The sequence below is a fragment of the Alligator sinensis genome, unplaced genomic scaffold (genome assembly GCF_000455745.1).
Source record: "Alligator sinensis unplaced genomic scaffold, ASM45574v1 scaffold215_2, whole genome shotgun sequence".
Classification (NCBI taxonomy): Eukaryota; Metazoa; Chordata; order Crocodylia; family Alligatoridae; genus Alligator; species Alligator sinensis.
The window spans coordinates 1,265,034-1,287,965 of record NW_005842400.1 but is presented as its reverse complement, the minus strand read 5'-3'; the positions used below and the strand labels follow the sequence as shown (position 1 = coordinate 1,287,965).

Below are 22,932 nucleotides of genomic sequence, written 5' to 3'. Positions count from 1 at the left end.
CAAACCCAGAGTATCGATAAAGTAAAGCCAGGTGGCCAGTGGGGACTGGGAATGGGAAACAGAACTCCTCCCTAGATCACCTGTTGCAATGCAGCCTCAAGCTGACAGGGATCAAAATGTTACTGTCACCTTCTGACCACCCACAGTGGCCTGTGCATAGCAAGTCAGGAATCCTGGTCCAGCTTCCAGAGAGATGGGATTACCATATTTACTTAATCATAAAATGACCTCCTCATTAATTAAATTCTATATGTGGAAAATTTATAAATTTATCATCATGTTCCAGGTATAGAATCTAATTATTGGAGTTTTGCCTTTAATTCTGTCCTCTTACTGCTACAGCAGGAAAAATAAGTCTAGGGGGTCAGGTAGCCCTTTGCTTTCTACTTCCCCCCCATCTTTTCCTCTGGCAGCCCTTTCCCCCTTTCCTTACTGTCAGAACCTGCTCTCCCTGAGCACATGGAAGCAAGGAGCAAATTTGAAAACAATAACCTTGAAATTAAACATGGCTGTAGCAATTTGCATATAGTACCCTTGCACTTAGTTCATCCAGAATTGATACGTTACCCTTTTTTGGAACTGCAAAGTTTTAGCACAGGTACTTCACAAACACAATTTCGCACAGCACTTTGACCCCTTTTTTTTTTTTTTTAATAGAAAATGTTTCATGTCCCAAGACAAATCTATTCCAAATCCATGTGATTCATTAAAGAACCATATGTGGTCCTGCTACCAGCAAGCATCCTCCACCCCCACCTGGGGTTTCAGATACTCCCAAATCCTCTGACAGGCATCCAACATACAGAACCAAGCCCAGACTTAGGGTTTGGATGCTCCCGAGTTTTGCTTGCCCTCAGCCACGTGGCTGCAGGAGCAAGCTAGGAAGGAGTCTACTTATATACGTCCAAAGCCAAAGGCTTGCAATTTATCACAAAGTTCATTTGGCTGGCCCCCACCAGAATCAAATCATTTCAAGCCATGGTGACCCCACAGCTCAGCATTGCTCAGTATATGTGTATACTCCAAAAAAACCCACAAAAAGGACCCATGTGCTAATTAGTCCCCACTCATGACTGGAAATGAGTGATCTTGTCACAAGTCCTAGGATGCTCCAAAAATTAATATACAGATAAGGCGAAGGGCAACCTCATCCAGCTTCACCCCATCGAGGACAGGGCCACACTAATCACATGTGATAGGCTGACAGAGGGGGCAACAGAGAGATTTTGGGTGAATTGTATGCAATGTCATGATCACCATGACTTGAGTCGGTGGTAAGGGAGACTATGCTTAACAGGCAGTACCATATGTCTTATCCAGATGGGCTACACTAACTTATTCTATAGTAGATCCCCATCAACATGTTTGCCAATTAAATTAACTTCATAGTTGGTTTCCATTGCTGACCACATGCTGCTTTTGGCAGCAGTTTAATGAGAGACAATGTATTTAGTGAGATTTCCTTTTATGTGATTATAAGACGAAGGGCTTTTTTCCCCCATGCTAACTGGGGGGAAAAAACCTTGTCTTGTATTCAAGTAAACACAGTGACTGCTTTTGTACATGTTTTGCTTTCCTTACCTCATTTTCTCTCATTCACACTTATCTCCCCTATAATCTATCCAAAAATCACTGTCCTTATTCCCTTTCTACCCATCTAGCAGAACTAACAAGGATGTCAAAATCCTATTCATTCTCTCCAACAATTGGGGGTTTATCAGCCATCGCAAAATCACCCTAAGTCACACTCCAAAAAAGCTCTCCCTAGAACAGCCATCTTCTAACAACAGACTTAACTGTTACCAAAAAATAGTCCTAGGATGGAAAGGAACATTGTACTTATTTGTCAACGTACAAAGCCCACTACCGAAGGTACACAAATCAGCCTTCCATACAGGCCTGGTGGCAACAAAAGGATTCCAACACCACCTCTCAAAGACCTACCTCTGGCAAACACCCTGATGGTCAAGAAGCCTGCTATTGAAACAGTAGGGGACATGGGCCTCAGAGACAAGGTCTTCTGAATGCAATTTTAGAAAAAAAACCCCAAACAACCAGAGTGGTATTTTTTCCCTCTTCCCAATCCAGTAACCCTCCTTCAAGTAAACCTAACACAGCTCAGGGATAGCAGGCACCACAGTTATCATAGCTCCAAGCTTCACTTTTAGGATGTCAGTAGGACCCTTCAATGTGTACACCCCTCAGGGAGGACCTGCCACAGAGGAGCCCACTGCCACAATGAATCCAACGCTCTGTCTCTGACACCGGATTCTTCAAAGAAACGCTGAACATGCCTAACTGTGCAGAGCTATACCACAAGGAAGGGATTCCTCCCTGCTCATGACAAGTGATCCATCTGTGCTCTGAATCAGTAGTATCAATACCACTTTAATTGTTCCCCCTGTGGCTGTTGCTCTTATTCACCCTGCAGGTATTGCTGGTGACTAATCTGTTTTTGCACCTCACCAGACTGTCCTGCTCTGCAATGGACAGCTTGCAGTCACCACTATGGAATTCATGAACCCCTAGGTACAAAACACAGGTTGATAAATAATAGGGCTTACACTTCCCACCATGTATTCCAATGCACGTGATGGCTATGTACAGAACAGGATGTTGGATTTGACTTGTACTGGCACCCAGAGCACCTGCCCTAGAAAAAGGGGCAAAGGGGGAAGGGAAGCAGACATTTCCTGCTACTCCTTTCCACAGTGGAATTTGGCTTATTACTGGCAGGAGAGATCAAAGCAAGCACCATGCACTGGATTTAAAACGATACGTGGCTGATCATCTGATGAACTAATAGCTGACGCAGCTACAAAACAGCAAGATACAGCAAGAGAGTAATTAAGCGTCATAAATTACGGCACAATATCAGCACCTTCACGTCTCCTTCCGTCTCCCTGCCCACACCTCAATTTACAGCAGTACTCAAATGGTCAAATGCTTTGCTGTAGGGAAGGGGTACTCATATTCCTCTAAAGATCAGGTATGATGAATTTGGAGATGCCCTAAAGGAAAGTACATTGGCCTGGTTATAGGACTGTTTGCTGTGACTATATTGGTCCAATAGAACTCAGGGTTGCTGGGAAAACGAGGTTAGATGGGGGAGAATGGATCAAGATATGCTAACTATCCACAAACATTTGACACTTGTTGAGGGACCATACCAGGACTATAAACCTTAAGATATTGCTTCCTCTCTGGTTGACCTGAAGAATCAAACACAGGAAAATGCCTGCAAACACAGGTAACCAAGTAACCAAAAGTCTGGCAGGCTATAAAAGCATATTTATCTCAAGAGAAGAGAGTAACTGCTGAGAAGAACCACCCAGCATCCTCCTAGGGAATGTCAGAAGTTGGGCCTTCCTAGGTTACTACAGGGGAAAAGTAAGACTTAGGTGAGATAGACGCGAGTGGAGGCTATTTTAAAATCGCCTCTCCAAATGCTGTTTTCTTGCTGTTGGCAACTGCTTCTGGTTTCAAAAGGCCGTCTGGTCAATGCACAGCACTAGCCACACCCACCAAAAGGAATAATGACTTGTTCCTGAACTCTGTTCTACCTGCTGGATAAGCAAGTTTAAACCACAGGGTACTTACTGGAGCTCATGGCCTGGCCCAGAAATGGGAGAACTGCAGAACTGCACGCTGGAAGAGGTCAGGACACAAGGCCTGACAGCCGAAGGAATGCATCCAAAGAGACAAGGAAAATAACAGAGATGCATCTAGCCCAGGAACTGCAACAACAGGCCTTGATCACTGCTGAAGACATGCTACTGGAATAAGCAGACCTAGCATAGCAATTCTCATGTGCCTCTGCTAATGAGGCTTTTTGAGTAGATGTGATATCTTTTATTAGACCAACTGAGTAATTGGAAAAAAAGTTCTTAGCCAGCTTTTGGGCACAGTCACCCTTCTTCAGGCAAACAGGCAGGAAAAGTGCTTCAGTCTTCCACATCCTTAACAAGGATCTCCCTTTCTTCACATATCCCTCCCCCAGGGCTCACTGCATGTCAAGCTTGCTCCTTATAGTCTTGAAGAGTGGAGGGAAGATGAGACATGACACATGCAGCTACCCAACTACTGGAACATTTTGCACACAATGGTACTACAATCTGCCAATCATAGAAAGTTAGGGTTGGAAGGAACCTCAGGAAGTCATCTAGTCCAACCCCCTTGCTCAAAGCAGGACCAACACCAACTAGATCATCCCAGTCAAAGCTTTGTCTAGCCAGGTTTTGAAAACCTCTAAGGATGGAGCTTCCACCACCTCTCTGGGTAACCTGTTCCAGGGTTTTACTGCCCTTCTAGTGAGAAAGTTCTTCCTAATACCTAACCTAAAAATGAGCTTAAACTTCCCTTGCTGCAACTTGAGACCATTGCTCCCTGTTATGTCACCTGCCACCACTGAGAACAGTCTAGCTTCATCCTCTTTCCAAAATTTGAACCCAGCCAGGGCCAGAAATTGAGACTTAATATTAAAATTGAGACTTAACACTAGTTGCCCACAAACAGGTTTGAACCACCAGCTTTTTGGTTATCAGCTTAGGACTCAGTCCTCTCCACCACAGAAGACCCAGGATGACCTAGACCTAAGAGGTATGCCTTTCTCTTCTCCATGCACAGAAAGAGTGCTTCCCCCAGGGCAGCAGAGTTCTCAAGTATCCGCTAGTAATCCAGAAGCCTTGTCACCCCAGTGCGTCACATCATCATATCCTTTAGGAGCAGAGCTGATCTTCAAGTAGCCTGATGAGGATACCTGCACCACTTACATACTTTCCTTCTACCAAATCCCTTACTGCAGAATTCATGTAGCACTAAGCATCAGTTGCCTCCTCTGAGTCGCAGGCTAATGCTTTCTTCACCACCTTCCCCACTCATATTAGGCTATACCTAAACCTATCTGCCTCTGACACCAGAGCTTCCACCAACAGAGCTGCTGCTGTTGCCAAGTCGCCAGAGCACATTCACTTCCTGCAGACTCAGTAGCTGGGCTGCCCAAGTGTGAACTGTACCCTGGGAAGGCACTGGCTGCTGAAGTGACTGCAGCAGCTGTTTGGAGATCCTGGAGCATTTACTGTTGTCTTCTGCCGGCTGCCAGGTAGTTGCAGAAATCTTGCTCCACTCAGCAAACATGGTGCAACTCTCTGGGTTCTGCCACCACAGATTTGCTTTCACCATGCAGCTCCGCAAGTTTGCTAGTGGCACAAGAGTTCTGCAGGCAAAACCCTGCAGAGTGGACTGGACTTTAATCTTCACAAAACAGGTAAGAAGCTATTTTACTTCCATTTATGACTCCTCAAAGGGAAGGGGTTAAAACACCTTAAGGTGAGCCCATGACTCAACTAGAAAGAATGACTTAACTCAAAAAATGCAGCTCTCTGGCACCACTCCAGCACCAGAGTACCTTCACCCCCTCCTCCCACTGCAAACAGAGACACTCAAAACTGGAACTGAACATCATGCCACATGCACTCGTCTGGTTTAGGAAGCATGGATGAGAGGAAGGAAGAGGGAATAACAGGGGCCAAATGCCATAGGATTTTTACCTGATGGCAGGTGATGAGCAAAGCTGTCCATACAAAGAAACCTGAGATGGCCTGAGCAGCTGTAGTCATTAGAAATATCGGTTGCTCCACTGCTGTGGGGCTGCCATCATTCGGCATCCAAGAGAAGTTGGGAGCCGCAGCTGGAGTGGTGGCACTGGACCCCAGTTCAGGGGCTGACATGACTCCAGTCACCACTATCATCGTGCCTTCTCAGAAGAATTTCCACTTGGAGTTTCTATAAAGCCACTTCTGAGAAGAGACCTGTTAAAGCCAAAGGAGAAACAGAAGGGATTATGCTTAGCTGAATGGACTCAAAATATCATGATAACTTTTTGCATTTCTAACATGTGATCCTGGAGTGCTGCACAAAAAAGGCTGAGTGAAACCTTATGGTAGCCTAGGAAATACAGTAAGTAGGGGCTATGTAGGGATCACTTGCCTGTCTGTGAAATACAGACACCCTAGGATGAAATGCAGCACCCATTTGGTGGTAGTACAAATAACCACTTCCACCCCGCAACCCCATGCTTCTCCTCCAGTAACATACTTCAGGACAGGAAATGAAGAACACTGCATCCAATTGAAATGCCAAGGGAATTTAGGTAGGCTGAACTTAAATTAGTCCTGGCTGTGTTTCAACCTGTCACCAGAATTGGCAATTCTACTCTTTGGAGAAGCTTCTCCTACTCCTCTATATTCTAAACAGTCAGAACATTAGTTTTACATCTCATTTGAACAACAGCACTATAAGCAGCCCAACACCTTTTAGTACCATATGGGGGAAACTGCTTTGGTACCACCTCCATGGAGTAAACATTTTTCCTTAGTTACCATCACCAGTTCTTGCAGTGACAAAGTTACAGTGTGAAACTAGGACACACAGCATGGTGAGGCACATGTAGGGAGAAAGGCAAGAGAGTCTTCTCCCTCTTCCAGCAGGCAGTCCCTTCTCCCTACACAGTACTCTCAAGACAGCTCAAAATTAAACTGCAAAAGGAGATGATCATCATCACTCCCATTTCAGAGATGTGGAAACTAAGGCATGGAAAAGTGAAGCAATATGGCCAGTATCACCCAACCAGTCAGTGGCAGGGTCAGGGCTAGAATTCACATCTCCAGAATGAAAACCCAGGGGCTCCAACCAGCAAGTTACAGAAACAGAAATCAGCCAATTACCCACATAAACTAACTAAGTAAACGCAGACTCTTGGGAGCTTAACATTTATGCACCTGCTCTAAAACATATGCCCCCACATCCAGATCATCACTTTGTATAGGTGACCCATACTATTCCTGATACTGCCTACAGAAATTCTTCTATCTCCTTTCTTCTTATGTTACAAAGAAGAGGAAAACAAAGGTAAGTTGGGGAAGCAGCTGGGTTCATTTTAGCAGGTTCATTCTTTTATTTTAGAGGGAGAAACAGAGATGCTTTACAGTTAAGAGCTGTTATCAGGATTTCCCAGCCTTCACTTCTTTTCTAGACCATCTACTTTTTCTGAAATATTCCCCCTTTGGGCTGAAATTTTCCAAGCATGGCCTCTGATTAGACATGATTTTTCCTCCAAATGTTTGAGGAACAGAGTCATGAATGTTAAGCAAAATATTCACAAAGAAACATTTTTGTTTCTTGGGAATGGGGAAAAATAAGTAATCATCACACCACAAAAGACAACCTTCTGTAGGAAACAGCCAAGAGCTGAAAGCTAAAAAATGGATGGAAGCTATCCTCACTGAATGACAAGGCCTTTGCTGGCTATGGAAGAAACTAGTTTCTATTTGATAGGGTTCTAAGCCTCTGAAAAGCCAACAGTGACAAATAGCAGACATTCCCAATAAACTTAGAAAGCGCACATCTAACATACTTCACAGCAGGTATAGCCATAGTTCACCTTGTGCTAGAGTGAAAAGGCTAGCAGTCAGGTCATGATACTGCATGCTGTACATGCAGGCACCTTGGGAGCTCTGCAGATGAGCTTTCCAAGCTACAGGTTAGAAACAGATGCTACCTGATGTCGCATTTGTGCCAGCATAAGCTGTTTTATGGATGTTGATACCCTTTGTTGTGCAATGTGAAAGGAAAATCAGTGGTACAACAAAAGGTGGTCATAGACTCTGCCACTTTATTGCAGTGGACATCTGTTACTTCTCTGGTGGAAGAGTACAGGAAGCCTGAGCTGCTTGCCCTTCTCTGTCACACTGAGCAAGTGCTCTGGGGACTTGGGGGCCCTCAAGGCCCCCGAGCACCTGCCCACTTTCCCCACTTAGAGAGAGGCACCCTGGGGAATTTCAGGGTGCCTCTCCATTAGTGGGGAAGTTGGGGTTCCATGTTCAGCCATAATCATCCCCATGATCATGAAGAAGCAAGGTAGGGCTTTTCCCCACTCAGACCCATAGCCCAGGTCTGGCTGGGCAGGGGAAGTGGGGAGATCATATTCCCCGCTTGTCCCGCACTATGAAAAGCAAGACAAGGGGAGATATGCGTTTTGCCCAATTAAGTGGATCAGCTGTGTGCCACAAGACACATTGTGGCACAACTGATCCATTTCATTTGGAGATACCTATTTCGGGTTTGAGTGCCTAAGATTCATAAACAGGTGGCTCTCTTCCAGGGCCTTCAAGTGGCAGGCTGGAATAGGATGGAGAGTTTCACTATTACCTCACCAAACTTTGTAGACAACAATCTGCAAGTCAGCCAAGACTCAAAAGGCTTTCAAAGTGAAATGCCTATGATTGTTTCTCTTTTTTTTCCCTTTTGGTAAATGAAAAAAAACCCCACATCTAGTCAATTCAATGGTGAGAAAAAACCTACTAACATAATATAAACACTGTATAAACACCCAAAAAGTCAGGACAATGCTAAAGTTGAGGTTGCACAAATACTGCCCTCTTGTGATTATGTAACATCTGCAATCACATGATTATATACTATTTCTCAAATATAACACTTATTATGCCTACATTTATTATGCCTACAACCTTAAAAACACCAGTACCATTTTAGAGTACTGAGCTTGGGAAAGCCATTTGTATGAAAGCACACATTTTTTTAGTGACAAACAGATTGCGGGTTACATAGTAGCAAAATGTTGATAGATTTAAATCACCAAAATCTACAGATATTAGCTTCATAGTTAACTTCCTCTCTACTGAAAACCACTGAAAGAAGGCTATATGACTAGTTGAGAAGGAAAACACAGAATGCATGGATCCTGCAAAATTATTCTTACCTTTGAGAAAAGTTATCCTGTCCATTTTTATATAGGACCATTTTGGGAAATAGAAGGAATGAAAAAAAAAAAAATGTAAAAAGCAGGTGCTCTTGGGTTCTGACAAAAATGTGTATTGTACCATATTATGAGAAATAGGAGGCAATAGTGTAACTGGTGCCTCTTCTCCATCATCTCAGAGGTAAACTACTCATCTTTGCCATCAAGGTCCTTTATGAGCTACCTCCTCTCACCTGTAATTTCTTATACACTGCTGGGAGGTTGACCCCCCCCATCAGCCTGTGATACCAATCATCATTTCCCACTTGTTATGCTTTCAAACAGGCACCTTCATGTTTTCTCTGCTGTTGTCCCTCCTTCTAAGAAGGAATTCCTGTATCTGCAAAGCCATCATCTAAGTCAGGGGTGGGCAATGATTTTGGGCGGAGGGCTGCCTACTGAGTTTTGGCAAGCCATGGAGGGTCGCATGACAGGCAGCCCAGGGCAGATTAATATTAATTTTCTAAATTTTTTAGGGGCCCCACGGGCCGGATAGAATGGCCTGGCGGGCCGCATTTTGCCCACCCCTGATCTAAGTGTTCTCCTCCAAATCCTCTTTCATAGAATCATAAGAGAAGCAGGGCTGGAAGGGACCTCTGGAAATCATCTAGTCCAACCTTGTGCCTGAGGCAGGATCATCCCATCTCACACAAATTATAATCTAAACTTTACATAAGACTACTCTCAACCCTGACACAACAAAGACCTAATACCCTAACCTGCCACAGGTAAACCAGGGGAAGCATAGCAGCCAACGTCCTGCTTCCTTCTATCATGATGTGAGAGTGGCTGGGCTGCCGGTACACTGAGACAACTGTGTCACCCTGAGCAATAATATCTCCTCATTTCCTCCTTTCCCCCTAACTGTAGTCCCATCTTGCCTGTAAGCTCTTTAAGGCAGGGACCGTCATCTTTTTGTTTGGCATTTGGCACAACGTCTAGCAGAGCAGGGGACCATTCCACGACTTTGATGCTGAGACATTAAGATAATGCAATTAATTAATAATAATTCAAAAACTACAATGAAATGTAATGGTATCTTATGGAATGACTCCCTGAGCCTGCTTGCTTATTCTGCTCTTCCAATCTTGTCTTCCCTTTTCCACCCATCTCTCCAACTCCACCACTTTGGAATCAGACACAGGGGTGAGGAAGGGCAAAGGTGATCCTGTCTCACCTTCTGGAATTCTTTCCTAATTTTTTTCCTCTTCAGTATTTCTACTCCCGAAATTTCCCTTTAAAATTCTTCCTTAACCTCAATACACAACTACACTCCCATGAAAGAGGGGGAGGAGAAAAATGCATGGCTCGGGACAAGGAGAAATCCCATTTCTTTAGCTGAAATTCATCTGGGCAGGTAGACCACATTGGGCACACAAACAAGTGCGCTCACAGATAAATACATTCTTACCAGATCCCAGGCTGGGATTATCAAAAGCAAAATAAAATAAAATAAAATAAAATAAAATAAGGACTTTTGGGGGGGGGGGATTGGAGTCAAGTGTTTCTCTCTGAATACAATTACAAGTGCTGTTTACTACAGGTCAGGAGTCACTTCACCTCCACGGCATGGGTTTAAATGCAAATCAAGCTTGTTGAGGCTTGAAATTATCCTGCAACAGATCTGTGGGAAATCACTATGGGAGGTTATCAGGCTATGCCATCTGCAAAAAACAAGAAGATGCTATTTATGCTGAGACATCGGCCTTGATGTAAAATCATGACAGAGACCAGGCACTGTAGTTTTTACCCCAGTCACACCTAGTTAAGTGCAACCCCCGCTGGGGGAGTAATGTTGAACCCCTTTCGCTAAAAATAGACAAAAAATTACAACGCCTTATATCCATTATGATTTTACATCAGGATAGCTATCCTTATCTTAATAGCACCTTTTTTTCAGTGCCATACTACTGGCACTAAAAAGCCCTCCTAATGACGGACTGAGCACAGACTGGAAGCCAAATGGCTCAATGCCCTTCTCAATTACAGGGTTAGTCCATTCAGGTCAGGCTGGGGACACACTGGGCATACAGAAAACCCTTACTATTCATGGGTTCAGCATTTGCGGTTTCAAATATTCGCGAACGCCGAATTCACATTTTAATTACACTTACAGGAGCTTCTTGGGATCTCTGTGCTTGCTGCCACTGGGCTCCCGCTGCCACTGCTGGGTTCCCACCACTGCCATCGGGCACCCACCGCTGCCAGGACAGCTGTGATCCCCGCTCAGCCACCAGTGGCACTGCATTCATGACGTTTCATGAATGCAGTGCTGTATTCGTGGATTTCGCCATTCGCAGAGATCTCTAGAACAGATCCCCCGCAAATGGCAAGGATCACCTGTATGTCTACAGGAGTCACTGCAGTGTAGACATGCCCAAGCACGGGTGCTGCTATCATTATACCTGTGACTTCACGGAGTTCAGTGTGGGCTTATCATGTGAAGATTTACTTAGGATTCATAACCTGTACCAAGTTTCCATGGTACTGTGGCTATACTACTAGCCATATCCAAACTAGCTAGTTTAAAACAAGCTGGAGTATGTCTACCCAGGCTGTATTTGCAGCAGCAACAGCAGCGTAAATATATGCCACTTCCTGACGGTGGTTACACTCTGCCACCATCATTCTTGCATCTCTTTTGCAAGCAGAGATCTTTGGTCTTCAAAACTGTCAAGCCAATGTCTTTCATCAAAACAAATTCAGAATCCAAAATACATAACTGGAAGGGATTTGGGGCAAGCTTAACAAAATAGCCTTCATTTTTTGCCAGAGTCGACATATGGAAAGAGTCACTACCACTGGAGAAACATTTTTATAAATGGTGAACATTGTGTGCATACCCTGCATTCATTACATAAAGCCTGCCTCTCATGCAACAGTCTAGCAAAACCAGTGGAAAAGGAAGAGGCATTGATTCTCAGACCATTTCTGCCTACAGGTCAGCAGAAGCTCACAGGCATGGATTAGCCTCAGTGCCCTACACGTGAAATCTGTACATTTAAAATGTATGAAATCACTATGGGAGGTTATCAGGCTATCAGTTTCATCCCCCACTGCAGTTAAAGCATTTCATCCCCAACCTGCTTCAGAGAGGCAGGAATGATATGCAAAGGTATCACGTGAAAAGTGATCAAAACCCACACCTCTTTCTGCCAAAGGGGGTATGACATCCCCACCTTACCAATCTTATTTTGGAAGTCCCACGAGGACAGAGATTCCCAGGTGTGTACATGGGTAATAATCTGCAGCCCTTCTGCACTTTTGTAGAGAAGTGAGGCTGGAAGGAACCTCTTGTCCAACCAGGGATGAAACCTGCAACCCTGGTATTATTAGCACCACACTCTAATCAACTGAGCTAAATGGCTACTACAGGAAGCTTCTGGCTCACTGGCTCTCTGCTACCGATTCATTCCTCCAAACCTTCCTTTTACAGGCTAGACCAATGGTGCCCAAACCTCTTCACCCCACAGGCCAGACAGGCGGCTAGATCTGGCTGATGGGCTCAATGTGGTATGCAGGCCAGTGCAGCAGGTGCCCAATGCAGCCACAGGGGAGGGGTGAGGTGCACAGCCTGTCCTCAATCCAGCTGCCAGGGATGGAAGCGGGGAGCAGCCTGGTTCCTACCCAGAAACACTGGGGGGCAGGGGAGGGGCCAGAGCAGCCCAGATCAGGACACCTGGGAGAAGGGGTGGAGGGAAGGAGCGGCCCAGCCTAATCCAGATGTATGGGGGGCGGGCCCAGCCCTCATCCTGCTGTCTGGCAATGGCCTGAGCAAGGCTGGATCCACCTGCACTGAGCTTCCACTGTTCCACCAGTGCCAAATTTCCAACCTTTGGAGATCCCATGGGCCAGATGCCATGGCTGTACAGACCGGAGGTTAAGTACCCCTGTACTAGATTCATGAGCAACTTCAAATCACCATTGTATTTAATTTTCTTTCAACTGACCCAGAAATGTTTCCTTCTCATCCTTCATTTCCTCCATGGGGAATTTCTCCCTAAACGTATACTGGTCAAATGCCAAAGAGAAAAAATCCGTCCTTCATAAGAAACCAGCTTCAAGTCTGAATTTTTCCCATCTATTAAAATTAAAAAAAAAAAAAAAAAATGAAATCTCTCTCCCACTAGAAACCAGTTTTATAGCTTTCTGGAGGGTCATACAAACCCACTTCCATTTCTGAAAAAGTCTTCAACATAGGTCCAAGGAGGTGATACTTCTCCTCTATCGGGCGCTGGTCAGACCGCAGTTGGAGTACTGCGTGCAATTCTGGGCGCCGCACTTCAAGAGGGATGCGGATAACCTGGAGAGGGTTCAGAGAAGGGCCACTCGTATGGTTAAGGGCCTTCAGACCAAGCCCAACGAGGAGAGACTAGAGAAACTGGATCTATTCAGCCTCCGCAAGAGAAGGTTGCGAGGCGACCTTGTGGCTGCCTATAAGTTCATCACGGGGGCACAGAAGGGAATTGGTGAGTATTTATTCACCAAGGCGCCCCCGGGGGTTACAAGAAATAATGGCCACAAGCTAGCAGAGAGCAGATTTAGACTGGACATTAGGAAGAACTTCTTCACAGTTAGAGTGGCCAGGGTCTGGAACGGGCTCCCAAGGGAGGTGGTGCTCTCCCCTACCCTGGGGGTCTTCAAGAGGAGGTTAGATGAGTATCTAGCTGGGGTCATCTAGACCCAGCCCTCTTTCATGCAGGGGGTCGGACTCGATGATCTATAGAGGTCCCTTCCGACCCTAACATCTATGAATCTATGAATTTGAACTTCAAAAATTTCACATTTAAAAAAAACCCACAAAACTATCAGAGAGACTCCTTATTATGGACAACCTTACAATCCAATGGCTAGGGAACTGGCTCCGTGGTCAGACCCAGAGTGCTTACTGATGAACATGGTGCATGGTGACCGGTGGCATCCCCCAGGGTTTAGTTCTCAGACCAGTACTCTTTAATATATTCATAAACGATCTGAATTCAGGTGTCAGAAGCAAACTGGCTAAGTTCGCAGATGACACCAAATTATGGAAAAGCGCGGTCATTCTAGACAATAGGCTGGGGATTCAGGCCGACCTGGACAGGCTTGCAAGCTGAACGGATCAAAACCTGATGACATTCAACATACAGAAATGCAAGGTGCTCCACCTCGGGAGAAAGAACCCACATCATATCTATAGGGTCGGCAGTGCTACACTCACTTGCACCACGACCGAAAGAAACTTGGGGATCATGACTGACCACAAGATGAATATGAGCCACCAATGCAATGCCACAGCTGGCAAAGCAAAGCAAACCAAACTCTGGTGTGCATCTACTGATGCATCTCAAGCAAAACCAAAGATGTCATCCTCCCACTTTACTCGGCATTGGTGAGGCCGCAGCTGGAGTACTGCATCCAGTTTTGGACCCCCCACTTCAGAAGGGATGTGGAAAAGCTTGAGAGAATCTAGAGGAGAGACACTCATATGATCCAATGCCTGGAGAGCAGGCTGTACAAGGAGAGACTGAGGGATTTGGGACTCTTCAGTCTGGAAAAGAAAAGGCTCAGGGGTGACATGGTTGCAGCCTACAATTACATAAGAGGGGTACATCAGGACCTGGGAGAACAGCTGTTCACCAGAGCTCCCCAAAGGATAACAAGGTCTAGCGGCCATAAACTCCAGGAAGGCTGATTTAGACTAGACATAAGAAAAAAGTTCTTTACAGTGTGTGTGTCCAGGGTCTAGAACAGACTCCCCCAGAGGTGGTGCAAGCACCTACTCTGGACTCTTTTAAAAAACGTCTGGATATTTTTCTTGCTGAGATCACTTGATCACAACTGACTTCCTGCCTATGGCAGGGGGGGCTGAACTTGATGATCTCATGAGGTCCCCTCCAGCCCCTAATGTCTATGAAATCTATGAAGTCACCACAATAGTGGTTAGGGTCACCAACTGTGATCAGGGCTCCGTCATACACACAGTAAATAATAGTTACCAAACTAAAGAGCTTACAGTCCGAAACAGTGATCGTAGCTGCTCAATCAAACAGACAAACTGGGAGAGAGGAAGGCAGGGAAAACAAAGTTAGCAGCAACAGGATGCTTTAGTACAGACAAGTTGCACACACACTTCTAATGAAGACAGCCTATTGACAGCAGCAACCTCAAAAAAAGTTTCAAACTTATTACTAGTTTTAATTATTCTCTGCCAGGCCTGGCTAGCTGGACACACAAGAAAGCCTAGCTAAATAATTAGTTGACAGGAGCTACATAACTATCTGCATAGCAATCTGAGATCCAAATGTGGCTCCTCACAGGGTAATCGCTCTGAAAGAGTGACGAGACCGAGTACTCAAGAGATGCTGTCCAATCATGATTTCTTTTCTAAGCAGCAGTCAGTATGAGGAGTAAAATGCAAGACAGAAAAATGTTAATCTGTCAGAACAATGATTGGAATACAAATATCTTCTCTGTAAAGGGAAAAGCACTAACCTCAGCAGAGAGGGTAGAGGACTGAACAACAGCTGTATCATTGCTTAACTTTAGGCAGTTTCATATTCCCTCCAAGTGTATATTCAAAGGACGGTCCTGCAACTTTTCAAATAAATAGAAGGCAACCTATGTGAACTATTTAACCTTCAGTACAGCACCACAATTCCCTTCCCCGACTGCAATTAAACTCTGAAGACACAAAGGAATCCTCCCTCCCCCACTGCACACTGTGGAGTCCCCCCTTCTGCCCCTCCAGTTGGTCACATCCCAACTATCCCTTCTGCTATTAATCTCCCCCATGCCTTTAATAATGAATACAAAGTCACCCTGATAAAAGAGCTGCCACTAATGCCACCCTCCCAACTTCAGAAACCCAGGATGAACAATAAAACCCTTTTACTCCGAACTGCCCCCTCCTCCTCCCACAGAGGGTTTTTTTCTGCTCTATTAATTTCTGTTGTCTTTCTCTGGCTCTCCCTCCTTGCCTTTTTTTGGTGGACTGACCCATATTAGAATAGGTCAGCATCCCACAGCCAGCCCATTTTGCAGAAGGTAGGAAACAAGGAAGGGTGTCCCTAGAGCTCCCAGACCTTCCTTTGAAAACAGGATCAAACATGCTTTTGTCATGAGGTGTGTCCATTCCCATATCCCAGCCGGTCCCAGCCCATATATGCACTTCAGTCTGGTGCCGAGCCTCTTCCTGCAAAGGGAAGGGGCCCCAAGAGATAACAAAGCCAAGGCTCCATGACAGTGAGTGAGGAAGCTACACTCAAGGAGGGCGGCACCTCGGAAATGCTCCTTTCAAACATGACAGAGGAAGCTTGCATGCAGTTTTCCAAAAGTCTCAGAAGCAAAGATGTGACACAAACCTATTCCTATTCACTTGCATTTTCACTCCACTGCACAAAGCTTGCTTTTGTGTCTCAAAGGGAAGGATATGAAGACACTTGGATAGGGAGGGAGGTTATAAAAAATGATCAAATCACACAGCATGCCCTATGAGCTATCAAAAGTGAAATGGCTCAACAGGATGCCACCCACTGGTGTTAACGTGCATTTTCCCCAACCACTGCACAGGGTCTGTCAAACCCCACATAATCATAAGTTTACCAAACAGACCAAGCTTCTCAGATTTCAGAACAAGCCAAGCACATCCGTTATGCTACCAGTCAAACATGCACCACTGCAGCCTGAGGGAAGCATGAGCAAGTGACTGACTTCCACAGCATGAGATTCCTGGGTGTATAAGTACTACAGTAATAGACACTACAGAAACACCTAGACATAAATTCAACCGCCCTTATGTTAGCACACAACAAGAAATGTTATTGTGGATCTCACAGCTTTCTTCTTGTTGCTATTTGGCATTTCAGTTATTTGTTCTCAGGGACAGCAAGAAGCAAGGCATATCCTCTTGGTAAGTCCCAGGAACAACAGTACTGTCACATTTCTTCTCTCTCACTTCTCCTACTTCACCAAAAACAATACACACATCCTACTGCATAACAAACAGGCTCAAATTTCTAACAGCAGAAATGGACATCTCAAAGTGCCAGGACTCCTGAAGAGGTGGTCTTTCCATTTCAAATGAAATAAGCCTATGAGGGGCCACGTCACATAGAATTAGTCAGTCACCCAGGTCATCTCTCATTTTAGGATGTCGTGTTTTAAATAAAGACAAAGTTTGGAAGTTCAAAAACAGAAAGCAGCTCTTGAAGGAAGAACCTATTCTCACAGCTCAGCCAACCAGAGGGAAACATTCAATTAAAACCCCCAATCCAACACATCCCTCCCAGGGCTACTTCTATCATCCAAGTGGCTAGGAGTGGTTTAAATCTTCCCTGACACACAGCACACAAACAGACCACGCGAGGCTGCAAGTCTCTGGGAAGTCACACACACTGCTTTTCAAGCTGGCAGACACCCATCCAAACCATGACATATTCCACAGGGATTCTAATGCCTCCTCCGCAGCAGACTTCAGTGGCATTAATGCATCCTATACCCAGAGGATGTGTATGCTGGTGAGGGAACATTTGGGAAAGAAAGAGCAGTAAGTCTAACATTTGCAAGTGTTGACACCTAATTGTAGCACTCTGACACACCTGCCAAAACGGAAATTTAAGTGAATAAACGTATGCAGCCAAATTTGAAAATCCCCGCCTCAAATTCCACTGCCAAGCCACTGCCGTTGGATGGCCAGCTGGATGGCCAGCTGACTTCCCCGAGTGAAACCAAGTGTGTAGGAGGGAAAGGTGCTCCATCCAGTTTCTAGTAGAGCAAGTGGCTACAAAAGCACCAACTATCCAGACAAGCTATGGAAACTGCAACCTCCTACCTCCTATCATAGGAAAGAGTATTTCCAAGGCCATCTAAGGTACGCTGGCTAGCACACAGGGTGCATAGGGCTTCTGCTTCTGCTGCTGCTGTGCCTGCTCTGGAGATAAAAAAAAAAACAGCTGCACACTCTGAAGCAGTTAACTCAGCAGCTTCCTGTAGTTTGTTTTTTTTAAATCCCCCATGAGAAAATAAATGGGCTGCTGGAAGTCAGTCTCTAGGATGCTGTTTATAGCCCCCACGTTCTGAAACCTTGGCTGCAGCTCTAAATAACACACAGAAATGCTCTCTTCATTCCTAAAATGGGCACACTGCCCCTTTGCCACCAATCCCCCAAGGGATACTCCAGGAACAGCATGGGAAGAGAGATCTCTTCAGCTTGGAAACAGGAAGGTGAGACAATGCTGTCATCAATTTGTGCTCTCAGATGCACCCCGCCCCATTGTACAGCACCTCCTGCCGACTGAGTTTTTAGGTGCTGCTAGGTTCCTTGCTGCTCCAGGAAGACAAATAAATAACAAAATTATTGCGGTCCCTACTCAATGACGGACCTGAGTGGACAGAGAGGTTAAGGCGATAGAAATCTAGCCATCATCTAGAGAATACTGGATGCTGCAGGCAGAACGTGTTAGTTGTTATCTCCCCTTCAAGTTTCCTGTAAATGATTCCTCTCAGGGGTTACAAAGGCATCATCACACCCAGCTGCAAAGAGGTTCCCAGCCTGCTCACTACACAACGCGCACTGTCCCTGGACACAGGTTGCTCTGTTGTCTTCTCAGACATTTCATTTGCATGGTAACAAACAGAAAACCCCAGCGGACAAAGCACTGGCTTTCAAATAGAGAGGGACACAGCTAGAGACAGGAGCTCTCTCTGAAACCTCATCCCAGCAAATACAGACTGGGGTTCTGCTACCATTCACATCCCAACTGATGCCCACCTTACTCCTCAAGTTGTCTGAGGTCTTGCTGCAATGACTTCCAGGACATGCCCCAGATCAGGTATCTGAAACCCTCACACCCAGTTTTTAGACAATGACAAGAAAAGGTTTTTCTAAGTGGTATTTTCTCAGGCTCAACTGCTGTCCCATTTTACAGCTCTTTGAGATAATCCAATTTATTACTACAGTTAGACAAATCATTTAGTTCCAGATCCCTTTCACAGAGTCCCAAATGCTCTGGAAGGGTTTATCCTCCTGAAAGGAACCTATCACTTCCAGTCCAAGAAAGAAGAGGCCCAGGAGTTCTGGGAGAAGACAAGAGGCTGGGATGTATGTAACACTTCAGACAAAAAAAGACAGAGGGGCAAGACAACACATTAAGCCACAAGCAGCAGAATACTGCTCCCCAGAACAGCCAGGCCTTCAGGACGCTGATGGAGTGTAGTCAACACAGCCCTGAAAGGGCAGAGAGGGTCCAACCCCTAAAACCCACATGTGCAATTCCATGTACCGTCTTGACTGCAAGAGCAGCTAGTAGGTGTCAAGTGAATAAGGAAGTTTCTATTATAGGGAGATTAAACACAACTTCTGGCTGAGATGGTGCAACGTAGCTCATAGGTGGGGAGCCCAACCTATAAACTTGGAGCAGAGAAAAATATTGGAAATTTATAGTCCCACAACATCAAGATAGCCAGAAGGGAGGTGGAGAATGGAAATGAAGTGTTTACATTTTGCTTTTTGAATAAAAGTCACAGGCAGGTGAGCAAACATCTAACACCAGTAGGTCACGTTACCCACCTCCCCCTGCACAAAACTGCTCCTACAGCACACTCTTCTGTCTCATCTTAAAGGCTTGAAAGATTTGAGGAGCAGCCACAGCAAATGACTTTGACACTGACAAATATGCTGAAAGATCTGCAATGCCTGGACCATCAGACTTCACTGGGCAACCATGGCAAAGCTAGTCTGGTGGTTAAGGCACTGGATAGGGACTCAGGACCCCTGGATTCAATTCCCTACTCAGATAGATTCCTTGGGCGAGTCCCTTTACTCTGTCTGCTCCTCATCCATAAAATGGGGATATGCTCTCCTTTGCTGCTTTGGTTTATTGTAAGGTTTTCAGAGCGGGTGCTGTCTCTTCCTGCACTTGTTTATACAGTACTTAACCCACCAGGCTCAGCTGCTACCAAATAACAACAAAAAGCCCAAACACAATTTTCTTCTCCTATGAGCCACTTCTGCTACTAGCAAAAAGGGCTGAACAGCTGAAAATAGAAATGGTCCCCACTCCTGAGGGGAACACATGGGTGAAGGGGCCTATTTCCATTTGTCACAGCAAAGATAAACCAATTAAACAAGAGGATAAGTTCCCAAAAGAACCCCCTACTCTCCAGGAGAGAAAGGCAATTCTACTCAGCACAAGAATTTCAGTATTTTAAAATCTGGCTTCATTCCAATTAGGAACAAAAACTAACAATGCTCAAATTTTCCAAGAAGAATGGAATTCCAGCCCCAAGTGAGTTGACTTTAGGAGCTGCCCTAAAGCCAGGGAGCCCAGAAACTCAGGCGCCCCAGTAGTGTGCTAGGTACACCAAGGAACCAGGCAAGCTTCCAAAGTAAGTGTGGGTGGAACTTTGGCAAAGTTAAACCATCTCTGCAGGATATTATGATTGTGCCAAATCAGCAAATTCCAACAACTAGCACCATACACCAGTGCCAAGAAACCACAGTCACATCGCTTGTGGCGGCTCAAACAAGCTTATCAATAAAAAACAAAGCGAGTTGTAATAGCAACACCCTTTTGGCTGCTCAAAAAAACAACCCCACAAGCCCGCAATTTACTCAGGACTCAAAAAGCCATTCAGAGACCTGAGGAGAGAATGCAAAGTAACATCTTCTCCCCAACCTACCCAGTTGGAAACTCTGAATGAGGAAGCAGTGCATCACTTACTGTGATGGCAACAAACAAACTCACCTTTGCATCTGACACGGAGACACTTCCCCAACAAACTTGCCAAAGATCTGCTCGAGACTGATTACACTATCACACACACACACAAACTAAGTGCTCTCTGGAACTACCCCACGAGATCAGGCTAGCAATACATCCTGTCACCCCTGCTTGAGAAGAAGGTGAAAGAAACCCTGTGGCAGGCTGTTATGCAATAGCCTCTACACAGGGAAAAAATCTCTCTCTACCTTCCTGTTGCTTAGTGCTTGGCTTGATCCCTGTGTATTCCTTCTCAAACTGTATTTACCTATATTTTTTTCATCTTTACTATATTAACTCTGGATGCCTACAATATTAATATAAACCATCTAGTCCATTTTTAGGAACCCTGCTAAGCTCCTAGCCTCATTGCTAGATGTCATTAAATCCCATGAGCTAATAAAGTAGTGTGTGAAAAGATATTTCCTTTTGAAAGGCAGCAAATGCCAGGCTAACAACTGCATTGACCGTGCTCTTGTTCTCATATAATGAAAACAGCTGCTTCTATTCACCTGAATTGCCTTTTCTGTACTTCTATCAGGCATCCTTTCTTTTGTCTCCTTGCCAAGGTAAACCATGCCACTCTTTTCGCTCTCACTGTGGAAGTCCATACACACCTCTGATCATTTTCTTTATGCCTCTATGAGCCTCTTATTTTTGCCTCATCCCCTTGTCACAGAACTGAAGGTGACAGATGCATATAACAGCACTCCATGTCCAGTATCTTCCTCAAGCATCCTACCTCCTGCTCTCTTCTACTGCTGGGTGCTGAGAGGTTTGCATGAAGTTGTCCACCAAGAGGATCAGGTCCTTTCCCAGAGTTAGTTAGAACCTAGTCAGGGGCATGAGTTTTTCAAATTATTTCTTCCACTGTGCACTACCTTGCATTTGCCAATACTAATTTTCAACTTGCATAGTGACTGAAACCTAGCAACACCATAGACGTCCAAGTCAGACTGGTTACGTTAGAAAGGCACACATACAATATAGATGACACTATTTCCCTCACTGAGTGCCACTGATTGGACATTGCACACATGCAAAGGTTATTATATACAACATATACGCCAATATCATACAAGAGTGCATGGTGCACTGTACAGTGTACATGATAAAAGCCAGATAGACACTTCACATGCATTCATGCACATTACACATATGCTACGTTGTTCCAACTACATACCTCCTAGAACAGCTGTAACCAAAAACAGACACCTGACCAATAAAACTGGCTGCCTTGTTCTACTACCCCCTCAGCGCTGTCACATTACATCAAACCATTCAGTACTTCTCCATGACATGCCATATCATCAGGTGCAATTCAGCACATGACTTGCATTGTGCTGCTCAGACCTTGATGCAGCACAGCACCAAGCCACTCAGTGCCACGCAGCACCATGCCACGCCAGCTCACGCACCTTTCACTACCACTTGATGCCACAGCATACCACCCTGCATGCAACGTTGCTGTGCGCCGTGCCAACTGGCACAACGCTGCATGGCACGGTGGCCCCCTGCATCTCACGGCAGTAATGCCGTTTATACGGCCTACATCAGAAAAAGCAAGGGATGAGAGGCTGTCAAAGCATGATTATAAAAAACCTCAAATAGTGAAGGAAGCTGGTCCATTTCGGGGTCGAGAGAGACAGTTCTCTACGTTACTCCAAAGTCATCAGAGGGCAGCTAGAGATGCACCTTTACAGACTAACTACATAGGAGAGAGACAGAGCACAAGCGTTCATGAACCCAAGGTCTCTTCAGTGTCAGGGCTGCTGATGCCAGAGCACTGACAGTGGCGGGGTCTGAAGGAGCCCATATTCCCCACTGAGCCTGGACAAGGGCAAGTCTCCGTACTGTGCACTTCAAGAGAAAATGCTGCATTGAGAAACATGGCGCACTGAATACTGGCACATGCCACAAACCTCACTACCTTGTGGTGCAAAGCGGCACCATGCCTGGCCCTGCTGCTTGGTGCCACGACAGCATGCAGGCCCCCCCCCATGCAGTACCATCAAGGGCCATGCAGCGCCCCACCACTGCTGGGGGCCACCTCACGCCAGCCAGTGCCACATGCTACTGAGTGGCGCCAAGCCCAGAGCCACGTTGCCCCGCTCAGTGCACGTGGGCTGGGGCCACCCCATCCCTGGCGGTGCCAGGTCCACTGCACCCCGCTGGGCACACACGATGCCAGGACCTCAGCCCACGTAGTGCCACGCTGATGTCACGCCCCGCTGACATCCTGCCCACGCTGACGTCACGCATGCAGTGCCAGCCCCACCCCCAGCGCCCCCCGTGGGGGGCCCCGGCCCCCGCCTCACCGCGCAGCTCCCCCGGGCGGGGAGAGGCGCTGGGCCGGGACGGGCGCGGCCCTCA

The 22,932-nt window shown here is 45.8% G+C and overlaps 1 protein-coding gene across 3 annotated transcripts in view; it reads right to left on the bottom strand.

Annotated features, from left to right (window-relative positions):
- TMEM184B (transmembrane protein 184B) overlaps positions 1-22,932 on the bottom strand; it is a 42,593-nt gene extending 19,661 nt beyond the window's left edge. For 2 of the 3 annotated variants that reach the window (XM_025211328.1, XM_006029856.3), the window contains exons 1-2: positions 22,878-22,932; positions 5,550-5,810 (exon numbers count right to left, since the gene is read on the bottom strand). In XM_025211328.1, the coding sequence (XP_025067113.1) occupies positions 5,550-5,750 (201 nt within the window). In that variant the 5' untranslated portion in view covers positions 5,751-5,810; positions 22,878-22,932. Of the gene's footprint in view, positions 1-5,549; positions 5,811-15,292; positions 17,010-22,877 lie in introns of those variants that run through there. The other variant, XM_025211329.1, reaches the window with a different exon arrangement.